Source organism: Sarcophilus harrisii, chromosome 4 (genome assembly GCF_902635505.1).
Source record: "Sarcophilus harrisii chromosome 4, mSarHar1.11, whole genome shotgun sequence".
NCBI lineage: Eukaryota > Metazoa > Chordata > Mammalia > Dasyuromorphia > Dasyuridae > Sarcophilus > Sarcophilus harrisii.
In genome coordinates this window covers 54788521-54812467 of record NC_045429.1, presented here as the reverse complement: position 1 = coordinate 54812467, position 23947 = coordinate 54788521, and the positions used below count along the sequence as shown (strand labels likewise).

Below are 23947 nucleotides of genomic sequence, written 5' to 3'. Positions count from 1 at the left end.
GACAGAGTGCTTTACCAATATCATTGCATTTTCTCCTCATAACAGCTCTGGGAAGGCAGGTAATATTATCCTTTTAATTTTTACAGATAAGAAAACTGAGGCTGAGTTTTCAAATGACCTTCCCACAGTCACACAGCTGGTAAGCACCTGAGGCCAGATCTATACTTTGGACACACACACACACACACACACACACACACACACACTCATATATATAATAGGGATAGGGATAGGCAGGAATGGGGAGAGCCCTGAAGCAGAGAGATCCAGCAGGAGCCTGATGCAATCATCGAGGTGAAGGGTAAAAAGGCAGTTCCCTGAAAAAATACTAAAAGTTAACATTTATGTAGCACACTAAAGTTTGCAAAGTGCTTTATCCATTACCTTATTCACATCCCCTCTATTAATGATCAGATTTACAAATGAGGAAACTGAGGCTGAGAGTTCTAAGTGACTTGCCTAGAATGACACAGCTAATTAGTATCTGAGGAAGAATTTAAACTGAAATTCAGCACTCTGACTTCAGTGCTCTCTCTCCTTAGGATTTAGGATAATTTAATTGTGGATTAAGCACAAAATCAAGGACATCTATTTATTTTATCCAGAAGGATATTATAGAGGCAGTTAGGTGTTACAATGGATAGAGGGTTGGGTCTTGAGTGAGGAAGGACACTTGCTGGCTGTGAGATCTTGGACAAGTCATTTTACCTCTTTCTGCTTCAGTTTTCTCATTAGTAAAATAGGGATGGATAATAATAGCACCTACTTCCTCAAGTTGTTATGAGAAGAAAATGAAATAATATTTGTAAAGCATTTTGCAGACCCTAAGACACTATAGAAATGTTATCATCATCATCATCATCATCACCACCACCACCACCACCATCATCATCATCATTATTTTAGCTTTTCTTCCTAAAGTAGTGAGTTCTCATCAGTTCTCAGACAGAAGCCCAATTTTGCAGGTTAGATCTCTGCACCAGGAGGGAGGCTGGATTAGCTAAATTTCAGACAACTCCATGACTTCAGCGATTCTTTGATTTAGGATAGGAATGTCAGAATGTAATATGAGGTGGGGCTAAAAGGAGAGGAAAAGGAAATATTTAGGGAGATGTAAGGAGTATATTGGGGGCTTTCAAATCATCCTATTTGATGTCCTCCACTATGAATAGGATGGAGGGCCAACTTTCCCCATTTTATCTTCTGAAATAAAGCAACTATGATTTTTCTTTGCTTGTGAAAGTCCATTGGCCAATCCTATGAATTCTCCATTTTCTCGCTGTCTGCCAAACTGCACCTGCAACTGTCTGGAGAGTGGAGCCCATCAATTTCCCTTTTCATTCTATTCATTTTCCTCCCCCTCCTTTCCATTCTAAGTGCGTAATGACCTTTGCTCCTAGAACTGTAATGAGTCCCATTGCCCCAGTGATTGCTCCTTTGTTTTCTGGTCCCATAAATCATAATTACCCAGGATGGGAGTGACCCAGAGTGGTATAATTTAAAAATGAAACAGAGTTTAAAGATCATCCTGTCCACTTTTTTCATTTTACAGAGGGGGAAGGGAAACTGAGGCTCCGAGAAGTAAACTCGATAAATAAGTATTTATTAAATACCTACTATGTGCCAGGCACTGTGCTAAGCACAATGAAGGCATTGTAGTTTAAAGAACAAGATGGGGATTTGGATTTAGATTCCAAAACTTTCTTCACAGCTATGACTAGATGCTCAGGGAAGTCAAGTCATTACAGAACTTGGAGCTCCAAAGTGTCTTCAATTAGATTCATTTCATTTCATATCATTTCCACAAGTATCAGCTAAATATGAGCTAGGCTGGGAAAAGACACAAATATACAGATGCATCCTCACTCTTAAGTAGGAGGATTAGACACAAACACATAATTATAATATAAACTATTTCAGGAAAAAAAAGCATTCAAGAAGTACATACAAAGGTACCTTGTGGGTGGAAAGGTCATTACCACAATGGGAGCAGATTAGAAAATGTCTAGGGGCTATCTGGTGGTTCAGTCATGATCTGGAGTCATGAGGACTTGAGTTTAAATTCCGCCTCAGACATTGGCTCTGGGTGAACCACTTAATCTCTGTCTGCCTCAGTTTCCTCCTCTGTAAACATAGGAGAAGAATAAGGCTATTGTAAGGATCAAGTGGGATAATAATTGTAAAGCTTTGAACACAGTGTCTGGCACATTGTAGGTGTTTAATAAATGCTTGTTTCCTTTCTTCCTATGAAGGAAAAGGTATTTAAGTTGAATTTTCAAGACCGGAATCCAACAAGTAAAGAAGGGGGAAAGCAGGTGCAGAGAATAGCTATGAGCTATGGAGATGGTAAAGACCCCAAGGATGTACAAGGGCACAATTTTAATTTTAATCTGCATCATCAACGTTATCTTCATCACTCCCTTAAATTTAGACAATCAATAAAACAATAACATCAAGCCCTGATTTATGATATCTGCCCATTTCCAAGGTATATATGCTCAGATTAAAATTTTCACAATTAATTCTCAAGAGGTGTAAAAGTTGCCTCCAGCACACCCCCTCTTAGAAGCTGGCCATCCATCTCAACTCCTTCATTTTCCCAGCTAAAAACAGACCCAAACTGGCAGCAGAAGTAGCAGCCTCTAATTCCAAATCCAGCCCTTGTCCTCAGGGCTTTGGCAGTCTCTTAATCCAGCTCCTTTCATCCTATCCATTCCTTATAGATGAGAAAAATAGCTCTAGAGGATTGGGTTCACTTTGTCCCCTGTGTCATAGCTAGTGAGTAGCAAAAGTGAAACTGAAATCCATATATCCTGACCCCTGGTCCACTGTTTTTTTTTTTGTTTGTTTGTTTGTTTTTTGTTTGTTTGTTTGTTTTGTTTATTTGTATACTTTTTTCACGGAGGGAACTATTGAAGATCGTGTAGCTATACCATTCCAAACATGACGATCTATGCAAGGGGAAAATGAATTTGGATAGCAAAGTGAAGACAGATCAATAGTCAGAGCATTGAAGAGCCCCACCCCCTTGATTTCTACCAGCACACTTATTGTCCCTTATCCCCTGCCAGGCAATTTGTACAACTAAATGATAGCTGTCCAAAGGTAATTTCAGAGTCTGGGAAAGGTTGCTTTCTCCTAAGAGCTCTCCCACTTTCTCCTCTCTGCCTCCGTTCCTATAAATGGGGAATAGATTTGTCTTTTTCATGATTAGAGATCTAATTTGAAATGCAAATACCCCTCGGAGAGGCTACTTGTTTGACTTTGAATTTGCCTTAAGGTATAAACTGATAACAGGTTCTTTTCTGAGAGCAGATTTTAAAGACTAAGTTTAAAAAAAAAAAAAAAAAAAAAAACAGTCAAGATGGGAGAAAGGTTAAGAGCTTTATGATTTCACCTCCCAGTTAGTCCTGATTGTTATGTGGGGAAGCATTAAACCCAATCTACGGATCATTGCAAATTCTCCCTCTGTCACCCAAAGAAATGTCTTAAAGTTCCCCTTGTGGGGGCTCCTGTCGGTATCATTCTTGGTTACTATGGGCGGTGGTCCTGATTGAGTCTGCAGCTGGTTCTATAGGCTACTTCATAGAAACAAAAAACTGCTTTTTAGGCTATCTATACATTCTCCAAGGGAAGAGAGAGGGATCAAAATTAGAAGTCTGGAGTTTCATAAAATATTAATTCTTTTTTTAAAAAGTCAGTGAATAAGCATTTAAGTGCTAAGTATTGGGAGCGAAAAGAAAGGCAAAAATAGACCCTGACCTCAAGGAACTCACACTTGAAAGGGGCACCTTGCAGATGACATATGTACTATTTATACAGAAGAAAATCATTAGAATTAAGGGAGGTCAGGAAGAACTTGCTGAAAAAAGTAGAATTTTAGTTGAGAACTGAAGGAAGTCAGGAAACCAAGAGGCAGAAAGGAGAGAGGAGATTCCAGGCTTGGGGGACAGCCAGTTCAGAGCTGGAGTGTCATGTGTGAGGGATAGTAAGGAGCCTATTGCTACTAGATCATAGAATATGCAGAAGTCCTGAAATGTAAGAAGACTAGAAAGGTAGAAAGGAGGTAGATTGTGAAGGGTTTTAAAAGCCAAACAGGATTTAATATTTGGTCCTGAAAGTAATAGGAAACCATCAGAGTTTATTGAGTGAGGAGGTGACATGGTTAGAGCTGCACATAATAACACATAATCAAATTAGATATTGTAGAGCAAATCCCACCTTCCTCATAACCACCAGAAACACCTGCTGACCAATTGCTACCAACAAGCAGACAGGCACAGGAGTCCTGGGAACAACACCATCTCCTCAGGTCACTGGCCCAGTTCCCATAGCCACTATCTAAGGAAGCAACTCTTGTGAAGAAGGGGCCATTCCCACCAACTGGCCCAAGTTCTTGCCTCCAAGGTCCCTGACATTATCAAAAGGTTCAACACTAGAAATTAATAAGATTTTATCAGTGTTATCTCCCCTATTGGAATGTGAGAATCATCTTACTTTTCTATTCTTATCCTTAGCATTTTGCACATGCTTTGTACATAGTAAAGACTTAATAAATGCTTCATTCATTCCCATTCATCCATCCATTCCGGGCCTCAGAATTATTATCTGTAAAATGTGCATGTTGAGCTCGATGATACCTATGGTTGTATAATCCCCACTTGTATAAAAAAGTGCCTTGTCCAAAGTTCCATAGCTAATTTAGTGACAAACTATCAGATTGAGTACCTATGGGTTATGTTCCCCTTTGTTATTAGGGGCCTGAAAGCTGTTGTCCCAATTCCATTTAACCACTAAAGCCACTGTTTTTCCTGTATACCTTACAGGTGTTTTTTATCTGCCTTCCTTTGTTTCTTTACTTTTCCCCAACTGTTTATGCCTTGGCTGTGTTTCTCTCATCTCTTCCCTCAGGAGACTGTTGCAAAGATAAATGGAGCTCAATCTGTGAAATGCCTTGAACACTCTGAAGAATGACACTTCTCAATATTATCTATTGGAGATATTTGGTATCTCCATCAGACTTTTGTTCTTCTATACAACCTCCTTTTGATTGTTTTTTTTTTTTTTTTTTTTTTTTTTTTTTAATGAAAATGGATTTTCTTATGTGGAAGAATAATATTAGTTTCCCCAGAGGTTATGCCGAGATGATATGTTAGTTTGCATGAATCAATTCCATAAAACATTAAATTAGCCTTCTCTTGTGCATTCCTTTCTCAATACTATCTATAGACCTTTTGTTATCTTCTTTAAAGAATCTCTATTATTTACAAGGATTAGTGCCAAACTCCCATTTCCATTGCAATCAGCACAGTGAAGTCCAATTGCTTGCTGATCTCTGCAATCCTGTGTGTTGGAAAGAAATCTAGAGGATCTGAGTCTTGAGTCACAGAACCACAGGAATAGAAAATTGAAAGAAACTTCACTGGCCATGGCAAATCACTTGTGAAAAAACATCCCCACTGTAATATGCAGGACATCATTTTCCAGCCCCGACTTGAAGACAGACCTCTCGGAAGTGGGAACCTCCTCACAGCTCAAGTTCCCCAAACAGCTCAGTTCTTTCTTGGGCAGTCCAAGCTTTGCCATTTACTAGCTCTGTAATCTTAGAAAAGCTGCTTTTCTAGTTCGGTCTTCAGTTTTCTTCTTTGTAAAATGATGATTGGCTTGGTAGTAGCCTATTTGACCGTGGTTAATTTTACTTAATCTCTCTGATTCCCTACATGTAAATTAATAAGTTCCCTACTTATCTCACAGGGTAGCAAGCTATAGTAAAGAGATATTGTGATGTATTAGGAATGGCATGGGACCTAGAATGTTTTAATATGGATCCAAATATTGACGCAGACATTTATTATCTGGTGATTATGGGAAAGTGACTAACTTTTCTTGCCCTATTTCCTCAACTGAAAATGGGGATAATAATACTGATTCCAAAGTCATATTTTGATCATGTAATTCCTCCACTCAACCAATTCTAGGGGCTTCTTATTGCCTCCAGAGTAAAATACAAAGCCTTTGGTTTAGCTTTTAAAATCCCACACAATCTGGCTCCAAACTACCTTCTAGCCACATTTTGTAATACAGTCAACATATCTTCTCTCTGTCCTTAACTCACAGTGTTCAGTCTCTATATGATTTGATTCTGGTCATTTCTCATGCCTGTGATGCTTTCTCTCCTTAGTTTCTTCTCATTGAGTCTCTTCTTTCAAGAGAGATCAATCGCCATCTCCTGCTTGAAAGTGTTCTTGTTTCCTCCAACTCCCTTCTCTTCCAAACTCCCTTGCATGATTTTACCAGATGCTGGTAGCAAAAAAAATCACTAAAAGCTCTCAAGATCAACTGAGGCAAAAGAATGGTGCTATTGTAGACAAAGCTTTTTTGTCACCTCCAATCTAACAACCTTTCTTTGACCAAGTGGAAAACTGAACAAAGCCAGTTACAGAACATATACACCTGCTCCATAGTTTCTGATTCACTTCCTACACACACACACACACACACACACACACACACACACACACACACTTATCATTATGATCTTAGAAGCAACTCCCTAGCATCCTCCATGTAAAAGTGTGAATCAACCAAACAAGCTAACAGGGTCTGAGCATGTAGCAGATCTCAATTATAGATTGACTGATTGATTGATACAACCTGACAGGATTCTTTTAAGGGAAACGTCTTTATAAACTTAAAACTACTTTGCAGATGTGAACAGAACATCATTCTGTTCACAGAGTTGTCAGGATCAAATGAGATAATGCATGATAATGCTTTGTAAGAAACAGAGCTCTTATACATAGAAGATTTAATTATGCTTAAGGATCAACTCTTCTATCTCTTATATGAAGCTTTCTTAATGGAGGTTTTTCACCCCTAACATTTTCTTATAATGGGTAGAGGAAGACTTGGATACTATGAACAAGTCATTTAACTAAAGGTTAAATTAATTAAGTGACTAGTTTCTTAGTCTTAATTTGAACCTTAGTTTTTTCATCTGTAAAATGGCAATAATGTATGCAACTTAAAACACTATTTAATTTGCATGTATGCAACTTAAAACATTTTATAAATGGAAGTTGTTATTATTATTTCTCCTAGATTTAGAACTGGAAGGGACCTTGTAAGCCATATAATTAAATCCATTTCCTTATTCAATCCAGAACCACTAATCTTTCTAATATACCATGCTAGCTCTTAAGTCCTAGGACTCTCTTTTAAAATATAAGTATTACTGCTGGGAGGGGTATCCTACTAAGAAGTGAGAAGTGAAACATGGGTCTGTTTCCTGATGCTAAGATCTCCCAGCAGAGTTTCTATAGCCCCTGACTGATATTCTTAAGGAGAGATGTTGCTCCCCAGCTGCAAATGATGTCCCTTGAGCCCAGTGAGACCCCTTCTGTATCCATACTTTGTCAGGTTTGAGGGAAGCAGAGGGGATTTGGGTAAATGTTTCTGAGGTATCACTGTAATTTCTGTGCTTGGATCAGATTTAGTAAGGGCAAGGGGGGAGAGCTGTTGAAATATAAAGGGGAGGAAGTGGTCTATCAATCAATCAATAAACATTTATTAAATGTCTACTATGTGCCAGACACTGGGTTACATGCTAGGAATACAAAAAGAGACAAGAGCACGCCCCTGACCTCAAGGGGCTTATAATCTAATGAAGCAAACAACATATAAATAAATATATACATGACAAATTATATACAGAATAAATAGGAATAATTAACAGAAAGAAAGCGCTGGAATTGAGGTGTTACGGAAGGTTTCCTGAAGAAGACGGGATCTTACTTTAGATTTAAAGGAGTAAGATCAGTAGACAGAGTGGAGGAGGGAGAATATCCCTGAGATGTGTAGCAGAGCTTGGTCCCTCAGTCCCTGAAGGATGGTGGGGAGAAACGAGTGTGAATCTCGAGAGAGAGAAGGGATGGGAGGATGTAGCAATGGGGTCTGGGAGAGAACAGTGGTGGGGGAGGAAGACATGGTCCTTCTCAAGTTTAGGGAATAATAACCAGAAAATCACTACAGAGAAAAACCACAGCATTTAGGAGCCATTGGTCCAACTCATAACTAACACAATTGTGTCTGAACTCATAACTGACACAATTGTCTCTGTACAACATATCAGACAAGTATTCATCCAATGTCTGCTTAAAAACCTTGAGATTATAGGAAACTATCCGCACCTCCCAAGGCAGCCTGTTCTACATTGGACCTCAAACTGTCAGAAAGATTTTCCTAACACAAACTAAATTTGTTTCTGGAACTGCTATCCATTGCTCCTCTTTCTGCCATCTGGGGTTAGGCAAAACAAGCCTAATTAATCCCTCTTCTACAGACAACTTTCCAAATTTATGGAGATAGTTATCACTTCACCCACTGATTCTTCTATAATTCAAAAGTCCCTAGTTTTTTCTTCAAAGGAGCTCACCATTCTTCATCATTCTGGTTGCCCTTTCCTAGATTAGTGGTTCTTAACCAGGAGCCACAGACCTCCAAAGGGTGTGTGGGATATACCTGAACTGGATAAAATAAACTATATCTTTATTTTTATAAATATCCACTTGAAATTTAGTATATTCTTCAACTATTTAAAAAAGCCATTCTCAGAAGGGGACTATAGATTTCTCCAGATTACCAAAGGAATCCATAACACTCCCCAAATTAAGAATTTTTCTCTTGATATTTTCCAATTTATCAATATTAAACTTCTTTGTCTAGAACTAGATGTAATTTTCTAGATGTGGTCTGATTAGAGTAGAATTTTTGCTGTGGTGGTGGTGGTAGTCATGGTGATGGTGATGGTGGTTAGAAGCTATATTTCTCTTAAATTACTTGCACCATTACCATTTTTGGCTGTCATTTCATGCTGTTGATGCATAATTAATAACTATTATTTCTATGGTGCTTTAAAGTTGGCAAAGTGCTGCATGTTTCTCATCTCATGTGAGCCTCGCAGCAACCTTGAATAGTAGGTACTCTTAGTATTTCCATTTTAAAGAGAATAAGAGAGGCAGACAAAGTAATTTGCACAGTCACATAGCTATAGCATGTCTGAGGTGGAATTCAAATGCAGATCTTCCTGACTTCAAGTCCAGAATTCTTATCCACCTGGTTGGGCTTATATGTCACTAAAACTCCCAGATCTTATTTAGACAAACTGTGGTCTGACCATATCTCCCCTATTTTAAACTTGTGGAAGACAATTTTTTGAACCTACATATTAGATTGTACATTTATCTCTCTTAACTTTATCCTCTTAGATTTTTAGCCTGCCAGGATCTTTTCAGAACTTGACCCTGTATGCTTGGTAAAACCCACAGCTTTATTCACCTGTAAATGCAATAAACTTGCAATTCATAGTTTTATCTAAATCAATGGAACACAGTACAGGGCCAAATACAGATTTCCAACTTATGTAACAATTACTTTTTGAGTCTCGTTATTCAATCAGTGAGGTAGTTAGGTAACTCAATGGATAGATTTCTGGGACTGGAGTCAAGAAAACCTTAATTCAAATCAAGCCTCAGATATTTAGTAGCTGTGGGATTTTAAGAAAGTCACTTATTCTCTGTTACCCTTAATCCCCTGGAAAAGGAAATAACAAACTACTACACTATCTTTGCCAAAGAAAAAAACAAAAAACATGGACCATATTGATGTGCTAGGGTCCATGGACTCACAAAGACTTGGATAATACTGAATCCAATTCAACTTGTTCCAAAATCTCTCTAGCTATACTTATTATAGCTTACTCCACATATCTATCTTTTTTCATAAAGATACCTCAATATTTTATCAAATGCTTTGTTCAAATCTAATTAAACTATATCTATAATAGTCCCTTGACATTACAGTTTAGATTCTTGTCAAAAATGGAAATAAGTTAGTCTGCCATGACTTGTTCTTAAAGGAGGACTATCTGCTAGCTCTTGGAAACTACCATTTTTTTTTTTTAACATAAGTTAATTATCTTTTAAATCTATTCATTCTAGAATTTAGACAGGAATCAAAGTTAAGTTCTTTGTCCTAGTTTGCAGACACTATTTTCTTCCCTTTTCAAAAAATCTGGACGTTTTCTCTTCTTCATTCCTGCAATAACTCTCCTATTTTCCATAATCTTTTAAATATCACTGACAGTGGGTCTGCAATCACACCCACCAGTCTTTTCAGACCCTGAGGATAAATATAGTTCATCTGAGCCAGGTGGCTTGAACTCATCAAAAGCATCTACTGGAGGTGCTCTCTTACTAGCTCCCACTTATCTTGGGAATCAACTCCCTATTAGCCATCTCTGTTCTGTCCTTTCTAGTCCAAAGGTTATTTTCCTTGACAGAAAACAGTAGCAAAATAACAATGGAGCAGCTCGGCCTCCTCCTTCTGTCAGATCTCACTATCCTATCCACCGTAAGCACTGGGTCTAATGTTCCTTTGATCATTCTCTTTTGCCCATTATAACTTGAAAAAACATCCTTTTCATTGTCCTTACCTTTCCTTGCCAGTTATTGGATCACATTTCTGTATTCATCCTTAGTTCCCTGCTCTTGTTCCCTTTTATACTTGTATAAATATAATATATTTATATTTTTCCCTTTAAAATACATTTTATTGATATCTTTTGTTATTCTGTCACCTGTATTTCTCATCATATTCTTCCTGACCTCTCCTTCCAGAGACTTCTTTCTTTACATAAGATATGAAAAAAAAAATGAAAAGGAGAAAATCTCCACAAAACTAATTTTTAAGATATCCAAAAAGATGATGTCAGCATTGTCAATTGCCCCTTCTTCAAAGGTTCAAGAGAAAATATCTTCTCACGCTTTTTCTTTAGGGTCAAGCTAAGTCATTATAATTTCAGGACAAGGAATATCAATTGTCTGTTGTTCTTCTGTTCATTTATGTTGTAGTAATCATTGTGCATATTGTTTTTTTGGTTCTGCTTATTTCGCTTTGCATTATTTCATATGCATCTTTCTATATTCCTTGATATTCCTTATGTTCACAGCTATTCTGTTAAATTAACATGCTGCAGTTTGTTAAGCCTATTCCCCAATCTGGGGGAATCTAATTGATTTCCAGTTCTTCACTACCACAGAATATTGCTACTATAAATTTGCTATATTGGGGATCATTTTTGTCATCATTGACCATTAAAGTATATGTCCATCAATGGACTTTCTGTATGGATCAATGGGAATGGTCACTTTTCTTGCATATTTCCAGATTGTTTTCCAGAACTATACATACATTTAAATTATTGGTATCCTGTTTTCACATGTCTTTAATTTCTCAATAGATCTCTCTTATTATTCTTTCTTTTTCCTCCTCCTCCTCCTCCTCCTCCTTCTCCTCTTCCTCCTTTTCTTTCTCCTCCTCCTCCTCCTCCTTCATCTTTTCTTCTTCCTCTTCCTCCTCCTTCTCCTCCTCCTCTTCCTCTTTTTCCTTCTTCTTCTCTTCCCTCTCCTCTTCTTTCTCTCTCTTTATGTATACACATACATATACACACATATTATCCCCTCCCCAGAAAGTAATTTTTCTTAACAAATAATAATAAAGAACAAAAAAAAATCAGTTCAGTAAATCCTAATCCATCATTCACATTTGATAAAAATCCAATGTTTCAACTGTTGCTCTCATACAAAGGAATTCAGCATATATATTGATCCTCCCTCAAGTACTCTGGCTCCCTAGATTTTCAATCTACTTACTCAATTCCCCTGACCCATACATCTATTTTACCTTTGCTACACATAGACAGAGAACATCAGAGTCTTGATCTTGCCATCACCCACAAGCATTCCATGTTCATGAACTCAAAAATTATTTTATCCAATCATAATTATTATTCATCTTTTTCTATGCCTTACAAACCCAACCCCATCTCATGTTCTCACCTAGACCATTATTCCCTTCATCCCCCAATTCTTTCCCACATCATCACCCAACATATGCTATATTCTTCCTCCTTGCATTTCTTAATTCCTATTTAACTGCACACTATCTTCTACTCTCAAATCTCTCTCCTCTTTATATTGTGGCCAATTCCATTTCACCCCCAAATTTGACTTACTTTGCCAAACCTCCAATCTATGTTACTCTCTCTCACCACCTACCTCCTTTATTACTAATCCTCGTGCTGTTGAATGGAGTTCCAGAAAATCACCAAATCACGTAGTTGAGTCCATACTATTGCACTGGCTGTCCCCAATGCTTGGTTGTCTGTGCTTGGAATTCTCTATGCCCTCATCTCCATCTCCTAGCTCCTCCATTTTCCCTCAAGATTCACTTTTTAATAGGAAGCCTTTACTGGTTTTCTTGGCTACCATTGTTTCCTGTTCTAAGGTGACTTTCAATCAACTGCATTGACATTTTTCTCCTTCCTTAGAAAGTAAGTTCCTTGTAGTCAAGGGCTGCTTTTACTGCTTTTATTGATTCTCTATTGCTTAGCACAATGCCTGGCTTATAGTAAATAATCAATGCTTGTTTTCTAATTGATCCACATGCATAGTCTTCCAACTCTGCACAACGGGAAGGAGTTGCAAAGTCTTTTCTCTTCTTCAGGGTCAAACTTGGTCATTATAATCTGTATATATCTTCTAAAAATCTTAACATTTTGGTGAACTTCCTAAACACCCATATCTATGTCTTCAGACAATTTTTTTTCCAGCTTATCAAAATTATTTCCTTTTTGTGTCTTCAGAATTTCTTGAGGGCTTCTCAGCTCTCCTTTCTCCCTAGAATTTTAGTCCATAGAATGATACCTATATTTCGTTAGAACTCTTTGAAATCTATCCTCCCCAAATCAGATTATTCCAGACTATGCCCAAGGCAGATATTGTAAGGCAGACTGTATGACTTTTCTCTCTTCTATCACAAATCAGGAGGAAGTGATCACTTCTCTCCAAAGTTCCCTCCTTGTCCTATTTTTGGAACAATGGCTGGGGCATTGCCTTAATTTTTTCCATGTTAAATACAGCTTTGACCATCCTACTTTGTTCCTTATCTTTTCTGGCTCTTGTATCATAATTCTGATGGGGCTACTGGCCTGGGGTAGCTCAGGGTGATTGAAGCTATTCTCACAGAAACATGAATTTCCTTTGAAAAGTGTTCTTGGAAACTGGAAACCGAGTGACTGCCCATCAGCTGGGGAAGGCTGAGTAAGTTATGGTATATGAATGTCCTGTAAGAAATGACCAGCAGGAGGATTTCAGAAAGGCCTGGAGGGACTTACATCAACTGATGCTGAGTGAAATGGGCAGAACCAGGAGATCATTATACACAGCAACAACAAGATAATACGATGACCAATTCTGATGGACTGGACTCTTCAACAATGAGGTGATTCAAACCAGTTTCAGTTGTTCAGTGATGAAGAGAGTCATCTACACCCAGAGAGAGGACTGTGGGAACCGAGTGTGGACCACAACATTGCATTTTCACTTTTTCTGTTGTTGTTTGTTCGTTTTTTTGTTTTCTTTCTCATTTTTTTTTCTTTTTCGTCTGATTTTTCTTGTGCAGATCTTGGTTTTATTGGATTTAACATATATTTTAACATATTTAACATCTAGGGGAGAGAGTGGAGGGAAGGGGAAGAAATTGGAACACAAGGTTTTGCAAGGATCAATGTTGAAAATTTATCTGTGCATATGAAATGCTTTGAAAATAAAAAGCTTTAATAATAATAATAACAATAAAGTGTTCCTGGAGCGGAAAGGGCCTGTACCCGTTTTATATATTTGTCTCACCTCACTTTCTGCCTCCATTGCAGTCTGGGGGACAGTTTATGCCATCTCTGTGCAAACGCCCACCAAGGTCCTGCGGGCAGCCCGAGGGCAGAGCGCCACGCTCCCGTGCTTGTACGAGACCACTGCCACCACAAGAAGCGGATTCATCCAATGGGATAAGCCTCTGCTGAACCCTCCGGTAAGCAGCCACACATCCTCGCAGTGGGGGGCGGGGAGGGGAGGGTTTGGGCAAGATCACCCCGAGACCTCGGGCCATCAACTCCTCCCGCAGACGGGGCTGCCAGAGACCCGGGGCCGGCCCTGGGACGCATCAGGCTCAGGCAGAACACCCGGTTACCTGCATCAGCACCCATGAGGAGCCCAGGGCCCGGCTTCTGCCGTATCCCGGGCAGCTTCGGGGCCTGGAGTCTGGGGAGGGAAAGTTGGGAAATACGGTGAAAAGGGGAATGACAAGGAGAGTCTGATGTGCAGTGCTGCTGCCCGTTTGTCTTAGATCGTCCTGGGGTGTGTGTCTCTCTCTCTCTCTCTCTCTCTCTCTCTCTCTCTCTCTCTCTCTCTCTTTCTCTCTCTTCTCTCTTCTCTTCTCTTCTCTTCTCTTCTCTTCTCTTCTCTTCTCTTCTCTTCTCTTCTCTTCTCTTCTCTTCTCTCTCTCTTTCTCTTTCCCCCTTCCACCCTTCACCCTCCTTTATTCTCTTCTTCAACCCTTTCTCCCTTTCTCCCTCCTCCCTTTCCCTCCCTACTTCTCTGTCTCTCTCTGTGTGTCTCTGTCTCTCTGTCTCTCTTCCTTCCACTCTCCTTTATTCCCTCCTTCAACCCTCCCTCCTTCCCTCCTTCTCTTTCCCCCTCTCTTCTTCTGTCTGTCTATATTACTCTTTATCTCTGTCTCTTATCTCTTCCCCCTTTCCAGTCTCTCCTCCCTCTCTCCTTCACTCAGTCACTGTCTCTGTAAGTGTGTCTCTTTTTCTCTTGCACTTTGAAGGCTCTCAGTTAAAATGAGAATCCACCCTTGAGAGAGAAAATGTAAAGTGGCAGCCCATAGAACAGATAAAACCTTCAGAGAAAGTGTCTTCTTTTGATTTTGTAGGCTTCTGGTGAAGGTTCATTCAACAATAGACTCATTCAACAAACATTAATTAAGCACTTTCATTCATTTATCTGTCATTCTTTCATTCAGGCTACTTCCAGGCACCTGCATATCCCACCATCTGTATTTGGACTCATTACAATTATTATTCTTATTTAAAATTGTTATATAAACATAATGATTATTATGCACTCTAAAAACCTTAAAGTTCCATGTAAATGCTAACTGTCATGATGCAAGGCACTATGTTCAGTGTTATGGAGATAGAAAGAAGAACATGATAATCCCAGTCCTTGCACCCCACCTCCCACCTATTCCATTCTTATCTCTCCATTGATGCACAACTCAAATGCCATCTTCCTCAGGAAGCCTTCCCAGATTCTCCCTAAAAAATTACTTTTTTTCTCAGACCTCAAATAGAATTTTATTTTTTTCAGTTCTCTAAAGAACTTACATAACATTGAGAAATGGTTTGTAAGCTCTATGAAGGATGGGACTGTCCTTTATCTAAACTTTTTATTTCCCCAGCACCTGGCAAATAGAAGTGCTTAATGAATATTTGTTGAATGACTAAATAGCTAATTAAGAAAAATAAGACTAGATAAATCACTTTAATTCAAGCTTGATGTGAGCAGTGCAAATGGTGCTAACAAAGAACCCTAATAATATATTGCTTTTTTTTTTCCAGTACTATAGTCCAGTAATGAAAAGAAAAAAAAATTTTTTTTGGAGAGGACTGGCCTTCCAATTCTAATTATTTGAATATATGATTTTGAAAATATATGACTATCTATATATGATTTTCACAAATCACTTATCCTTTCTGGAACTCAGTTTCCTTATCTGTGAACTGAGGAACTTACAATCACTGAGGGTCTCCTCCAGCTTCAAATCTTCTGGACCTAAATTTACTTGCTTCCAAGCTTCAAGATTCTAGAACCAAGAAAGGACTAAGAACTAAGGCTGACAGCTGGTGTTAAGGGAGGCTGCCTAGCCTAGCTTAGCCCTGGGACATTTCTGCCGAGCAGAAGGTCAGTGACATTTCTTGTTCCTTCCAGGATCAAGTAGTCGTGTGGTCTTTCTCCTTAAACCAGTACACCTTTGGGAAGTATTACACAGATCGAGTCAACCTGACTGGCAACTATCTGGATAATGATGCTTCCATCACCATCAGTCAGCTGAAAATGGACGACAATGGGACCTACGAATGCTTACTGATGCTCGATGAAGATTTAACTGGAAACCGCCAATCAAGGATGGAGCTCTTCGTCCTGGGTGAGAGGCAGCCATCGCTCCCATTATCTTTCTGTTTCCTTTCACAGATTTAGGTTAAGAAGAGGAATGTGATTTTCAAAATGCACATTAATTAATCACCTACTATATGTATGACACTGTGCTGATATAAAACTAGTCACCCTGCTCTGAGGAACTGGGATGGGGGGGAAATGCTTATGATTCCCACAGGATAGTGGGGAAAGTGCGGGCTTTGGACTCAGCAGATCCGAGTTCAAATTTCAGTTCTGTCACTTATTAGCTGTTTGATGCTGGGCTACTTGAGGCACCTATGTAACACAATGTGGACACACTACTGGGGCTGGAGTTCTGAGGATATGACTCAAATCTAGCTTCAGTCACTTACTAGTTTTGTAATCCTGGGTAAATCACTTAAATCTCTGTTTATCTTAGTGTCTTCAATTGTAAAAATGAGGATAATAATAGTATCTACCTCTCAGGGTTGTTGTGAAGATCAAATGAGATATTTGTACAATTCTTTGCACAATGTCTGACATAATAGACTCTTAACAAATGCTTATTTCCTTCCTTCTCTCTTTCTCTACCTCCTCCTTCCCTCCCTCCCTCCTTCTCTCCCTTTCTCCCTCTATCCCTCTCTCCTTTCCCTCTTTTCTTCTCTCCCTTCCTTCTCTCCCTTTCTCCCTCTCTTCTTCTTTCCCTGTTTCCTTCTCCCTCCTTCCTTCCTTCCTTTCTTCCATCTCTCCAGATCTGTTTCCTCATTTGAAAGTGAAAGGGTTGGGCTAGATGATTTCTGATTTCTGAGGTCTCTTCCAGCTCTAGACTTAAGATCCTTGCTGATTCCATGACACCTTACCCATCCAAGAAAGTATGAGTGTCCCTTGGGGACTATGCAAGGTACAAAGAAGTAAGTGAGATGAATTGTTTAGGCAGAGTCATGCTAAAGTAGTGCTTCTAGAATAATGCTTTATGACAGACAGATATTTAGCACTGGGAGCAGCAGAGAGACGGGTGATTGGCCCAGTCTGCCAGTCTTCTCCAAATGTTATCAATCACAATGTCACCAAATCATAGATTTTGAGCTGAAAGGGACTAAAAAGCTTATCTTGTCAAAATGGAAGCACAATACAGGTCAGGTGGCCTTCCCAGGGGCACACAGGGCAGAACTGAATCTGAGCACTGCCATTCTTTTTTTTTTTTAATTATATTAAATTAATTTTTTTGGTTATATTTTAAATTCCAAACTTTCTCTGCCCCTCCTTTTCCACTCTGTTCTAGATAAGTCCACCATATGACATAGACCCATGTATGTAAACCCACACAATGCATACTTCTATTTATCAGTTCTTTTTCTGGAGATGGACAGCATCTTTCTTCATAGGTTCTTTATAATTGATTTGAATATTGATAATACTCAGAATAGTTTAATTGTTCAGTTATTCTTCAAACAATATTGCTGTTACTATATCCAAAGTTTCCTTGGTTCTGCTAATTTCACTCTTCATTATTTCATGCAAGTCTTTTTGTGTCAATCTGGTCCTCATTTCTTATAGTACAGTAGTGTTTCATCACAATCGTGTTCCACAATTTATTCCCAGTGGATGGGCATCCCTACACTGCTATTCTTTTAATTACATTTCAATGTTTTGAAGGAAGGCAAAACTAATAGTAAGAGAGTCCATTCTGGAACTACCCAGTGAATTTCTAGTAACATTAAAAGGGACTCTAGGCTTTGGAACCAATTCAGTGTCCAAAGTGGACTTAATAGATAACTACGCCTGGGAGGATCCTTCGAGACAGAAATAGTCTTAATTCTTATTTTATGAATGAGGAAATTAAGTTTCCAAGTAAGGGTTCTAAGCTAGTATTCAATCCCAGGTCTCTCAATTTCTAATCCAATACTTCTTATCTGATTGTATGTTGTCTCTATTCATGGGAGTTGTTACAAGTTCCTCTTCTTGAAATTCCTCCCTCCACAACTTCTGAAATATTACATTATCCTGCTTCTCTTCCTAGCTCTCTGGTTCCTCCTTCTCTATCTTTTCTGGCTCCTCCTCCTCCTCTGATTCCCTAAATATAGATTTCCTCCAAAGTTATCTTTTTTTCTCTACATTCTCCCTCAGATATCTCACCTACTCTCATCCTTCTAATTATCAGCTCTCAGAATTCAGGATCCTTGATTCCCAGGATCTATATCTGATCACAATCCTAAGGTTCAACTCCATAGTTTTAATTACTATCGAATATATCACTATTAACTCAAAATCAGCATAGCTAAAACTGACTCGACTATTTTCTTTCTATAAAATCATATATCCCACTTCTCACCTGGAGAGATGATAATTCTTAGAGGAAAGATCTCACTATTTCAATTCAGAATAGAAAACTCAGTCCTGATTATGTTGATTTCTAGTTATGGGACTCTGGGCAAGTCACTTCAACACTGAAGTATTCTGAATAGTATCCTGTCACATAAATTATGAATGTTGTTTTCAACTAACGCTCTCATTCATTCAGGTTCAAAACTTTTGAGTAATTTTGTCTCCATATCTTACTGACCCTCTTGTCCTATCCCATGTTAGTAATCTAATTCACCTGTTGGCTGCCTAATATCTAAATTATTAATGCAAACTAACTGGTATCTCTAACTCAAATCTCTTAAATTGTTCATCTTGTCATTTCTGTCTCTACCTCATTTCTCCCATGTGTCTCCTCCTATGCACTCACACAGATGCTACTCCAGCTTAGGTCCTCATCGTCTCTTGACTGAACTATTACAATAGCACACTACTTGGTCTCCCTGCTTCAAGTTTCTTCCCTCTCAAATAAATCTATTTTCTACTCAGCCACCATGGTGATTTTCCTAATGTACAGATCTGACAACATCCCTCTCCTACTCTTGTGGTTCACTAATGGAACCACAAATACAACTGGAAACAAATCTTGTATTTAATTTTTTTTGGAAAAATATTTATTTTATTCTGAACTTAAGAAATAAAATAAGTATTTCCAAAACAAAATGAGATTAAAAAACAGGAGTGCATTTAAAATTGCAGATCCATTGTGTACAATTTGCTATCTTTTTTTCAAATATACAACAAAGTTATCATATTTTTTCATCTTCTCCCCCCACCAAATTTTGGCTACCATTAGACACAAATCTGTATGTGTACACATACACACATACACACACATATATATGCACACACCAGCATATTCCTACATAGAATATTTGGAGTTAATTTTGGTATTCATAATAATCAAAATGACTTGGTTATTCAACGTTATTCTTAAAACACTGAATGCAATGTCTTCTTGGTTCTGTTTATTTCATTCTTCATTATTTTGTGGAGGTTTCTCCAATCTTTTTAAAATAGTTAAACTCATCATTTCTTGTTGAAGACTAATATTCCATCATGAATGTGTATCACAATTGGTATATGTTCCACAATTTGTTTAGCCATTCCCCAACTGGAGGGCATCCCAGTTTCCAGCTCTTTGCCACCACAAAGAGAGCTGCTATTTTATTTTAGATTATGTAGGTTCTTTTCCATTTTCCCTAACCATCATGGGAAGCAAACCTAATAATGGTATTGCTGGGTCAAAGGGCATAGGCAATTTATACTTTAAAACTTTTCAAATTTTATACTTTGAACATAATTGTAAATGTCTCTCCAAAATGTTTGGATCACCTCACACATCCACCTATAATGAATTTAAATCCAAAGTTTTCCACAACCCCTCTTAATATTTGTCACATTCTCCTATCATTTTAGCCAATCTAATAGGTGTAAAATGAAATCTCAAGCTTGTTTTAATTTGTATTTCTCCAATCAATGGTGACTCAGAGCATTTTTTCAGATGACTACAAATTGTTTTGATTTCTTCATTGGAAAACTGCCTGTTCATATCCTTTGGCCATTTATCCATTGGGGAATGACTCATCTTCTTATAAATTTGACAAAATTTTTTATATATTTGAGATACGAGATTTTTATCTGAGGAACTGCCTATAAGTAGTTTTTACCAGTTTTCTGCTTTCCTTCTGATTTTGGCTACATTTCTTTTACTTGAACAAAACCTTTTTAATTCAATGTAATAAAAATTATCCATTTTATATTTCATAACTGAGGTAATACTTTTGTGTCATTCAAATTTTCTTCTAATATCTTCTTTTATGTTTAGGTCTTGTTTCTATTTTGAGCTTATGTTAAAAAATGATGAACGATATTTATTAATTTATGTCCAATTTCTGCTAGATTGTTTTCTAGCTTTCCCAACAATTTTTAACTAATAATATATTCTTATCCCAAAGATTTAAATCTTTATTTTTGTCAAACACTGGGCTACTGAATTTGTTTGCTGCTGGAAACTGTATGTCTACTCTGTTCCACTAAGCTACCTTTCTATTTCTTAGCCAGTATCAGATAGTTTTGATAATTACTGCCTTATAATATAGTTTAAGATCTGATATTGCTAAACTTCCTTTATATTTTTCTATTAGTTTCTTTAATATTCTTGATCTTTTATTCTTCCAAATGAATTTTGTTAGTATTGTTTTAGCTCCATAAAATATTTTTTTTTGGTGATTCAGTCGGGATGGCATTGAACATAGAGATTAATTTCAATAAAATTGTTATTTTATTATATTGACTCTGCCTACCCATGGACAATTAATATTCCTCTATTTATTTAAATCTGATTTTATGTGTATAAAGTTTTTGTGGTTTTGTTTCATATAGATCTTGGATTAATTTTGGTGGGTGCATTTCCATGTACTTTATACTGTCTAGAGTTATCTTAAATGGGGCATTTCTAGCTATCTTTCTGAAAGATCCTGTTGCTGATAAATAGGAATGCTAATGATTTATATGAGTTTACTTTATATCCTTCTATTTTGCTGAAGTTATTAATTATTTCAGTTAACTTTTTAGTTGTCTTCAGGATTTTCCAAATATAGAATCTACATCATCTGCAAAAACAGGTCATTTTTATTACATTATTTCCCATTCTGATTCCATTTCATTTTTTTTTTTTCTCATTGCTTGCTATTGCTAGGAGTTCCAATACAATAATGAATAATATTGGGGACAGTGGGCATCCTTGTTTTATACCTGATCTAATTGGGAAGGTTTCTAGCTTAATTTCATTACAAATAATGTTTGATAATGGTTTGGGCAAATGCAGTTTAAAAAATCTCTAATTTAATTTAAGGAAAAGTTCATTTATGCTTTTATTTCAAGTGTTTTTTTTTTTAATAGAAATGAGTGTTATACTTTATGCCAAATATTTTTTCTGCATCTCTTGATATTATTAGATGATTTTTGTTACTTTTATTATTGATATAATCAATTATGTTAATAGTTTTCCTTATGCTAAACCATTTCTGCATTCCTGATATGAATCCCACTTGGTCATAATATATAATCTTTATAATATGTTGTAATCTTTTAGCTACTGTTTTATTTAGGATTTTTGCATATATATTCATTAATTAAATTTTCTATAACTTTCTCTGTTTTTAGTTTTTCTAAAGGTTTAGCTACTAGTATATTTATTTCATAAAAAGACCTTGACAGAGTCTCTTCTTAGATTCTTATTCCAAATAATTTAATATTGGAATTGATTGGTCTTTAAATGTATGATGGAATTCATTTGTAAATCCATTGTGTTTTCTTAGGAAGCTCACGTATGGGCTGTTCAATTTTTTTTCTAAAATAAGTCTATTTAGATAGTTCATTTTCTCTTTGGCCAATCTAAGGAGTTTGTATTTTTGTAAATATTCTTCCATTTCACTTAAGTTGTAAAGTTAATTTCACTTAATTTATTGATATGTAATTAGACTAAATAATTCTTTATAACTGCTTTGATTTCATCTTCTTTAGTGATATATTCACATTTCATTTTTGACACTAGTAATTTGGTTTTCTTCTCTATTTTTAAAAATCATATTAACCAATAGTTTGTCTATTTTTTTTGGTAATGCCAACTTCAGATTTATTTATTAATTCAGTGGTTTTCTTACATTCAATTTTGTTAATTTCACCTTTACTTTTAGGATTTCCAAATAAGTATTTAATTAGGGATTTTTAATTTATTCTTTTTCTAGTTTGTTTTTTTTTTTTTTTTTGGTTATGCACCCTCTTCATTAGGCTGCTCCTGCTGTTATTCATTGCCCTCACTCTTATTTTTTTGAAAATTTAGAAGACTTTTATGTTCTTCTAGATGTGAGTGTTGTTCCCTCTTTAACCCAGATCTGATGAGAATAGGTTTCCAGCACTACCAGTCCTCTACTCCTTTGTATCAGTTCTTTGTTTTCCTCTTTTTATCTATATAATTTTACTTTTTAGAATCACATCATTCTCAGCTTATTGCCAATCTTTCTTTCAAACTACCCAATAATTAATGACAGTCTTAAGAATTCAGTTTACATTTCCATATATAAAAGTAATAGTTTGACTTTATTGAATCCCTTGTAATTGATCTTGGATGTTTACTTTATATTTCCTCTGGATCTTGTATGTCAAATCTTCCATTAAGTTCAGGGCTTTTTGAAATAAAAAACCAAAAGTCTGTCAATTTATTGAATATCTTTAAAAAAAAATGTTCAGGATTATACTTAACTTTTGCTGGTTATTTTTGGCTGCAGCCCCTGTTCTTTTGCTCTTTGATAATATAGTGTTCTAAGACCTGCTGTCTTTTAATGTAGCAGCTGTAAATTTGTGTAATTCTAACTATGGCTCTACAACATGTAAATTGTTTTTTTTTTTTCTTGTTGATCATGACATTTACTCCTTAACCTTGAATTTGTGAAATTTGGCTGTGATATTCCTGTAGGTTTTCATCCTGGGATCTCTGTTAAGTAGTATCAGCAGATTTTTTTTTCTATTTCTACTTACTTTTCTTATTCTAAAATTTCAAGACAATATTCTTTAATTATTTTTTGTAATATTGTATCAAGATTCTTTTTTATTGTATCTTTCAGGTAGTCTAATAATTCTTATGTTTTCTCTTCTCGGTCTTTTCTCCAGATCGGTTGTTTTTCTATTTTTTTCTTTTCTTTTTGTTTTATTATTTCTTAGTAACTTATATCATTCTCGACCCTTTTCCAATTCTAATTTTGAAGGAGTTATTTTCTTTCTTAGGATTCTGGTCTTTCAATCTTCCCCAGCTTAGAAATCTGACTCCCCACAGTATCTGTGAGGTGAGAATTCCTGTGGCTGAAGATATGGCTGCCTCCCAACCCAGCACCCCCCAGGGCTTGTTTGATGTTTTAGCTAGGATAACTCGGAGGTGTTTGCACTTCACTGAGAGCAGCCTCAGTCCTGGGTCTTTCCTCAGGTGGTCTTTTCCAATTATCCCAGGAGGACCACTGCTCAACCCCAAATACTGTTTATTTTTACCACTCTATATTCAGTGTCTAGTTTTTGGAGGAAATCTTGAGAGCTTGGAATTTTCTGACTTACTCTGCCATCTTCCCCAAATTCCTCATATTTAGTTCTTAAAGCTCTTCCTGTCCCAGCCTCATTTTTTTCTAGCCTGATTACATTTTACTCCCTATCCAGGAGAACTAATCTCTCTGTTCCTCATCACCCTTTGCATTGGCCATCCATCATTTCTCCTCACCTTTTCCCTACAAACTCTCTCTTCCTTCAAAAAGTAGTTTGATTATGGAAACTTTCCTGTTCACCCCACTAGCTACTGCCCTCCTAACCACTTAATACTGAAGTATTTATTTGCACATATTCTCTATAAGCATATATATATATATATATGTATATATATATGTGTGTGGACATATTACTGCCTCTCTGGTTAGAATGAAAGTCCTTTCAGAGCAGGTGGTTTTATTTTTTTAGTTCCT

At 36.9% G+C, this 23947-nt stretch overlaps 1 protein-coding gene across 1 annotated transcript in view; it reads left to right on the top strand.

Moving 5' to 3' along the window:
* The window catches only part of GPA33 (glycoprotein A33), a 46709-nt gene that overhangs the window by 7907 nt on the left and 14855 nt on the right, over positions 1 to 23947 (top strand). Inside the window, exons 2-3 of the mRNA XM_031936827.1 lie at positions 13772 to 13926; positions 15891 to 16107. Of these exons, the coding sequence (XP_031792687.1) occupies positions 13772 to 13926; positions 15891 to 16107 (372 nt within the window). The remainder of the gene's footprint in view (positions 1 to 13771; positions 13927 to 15890; positions 16108 to 23947) is intronic.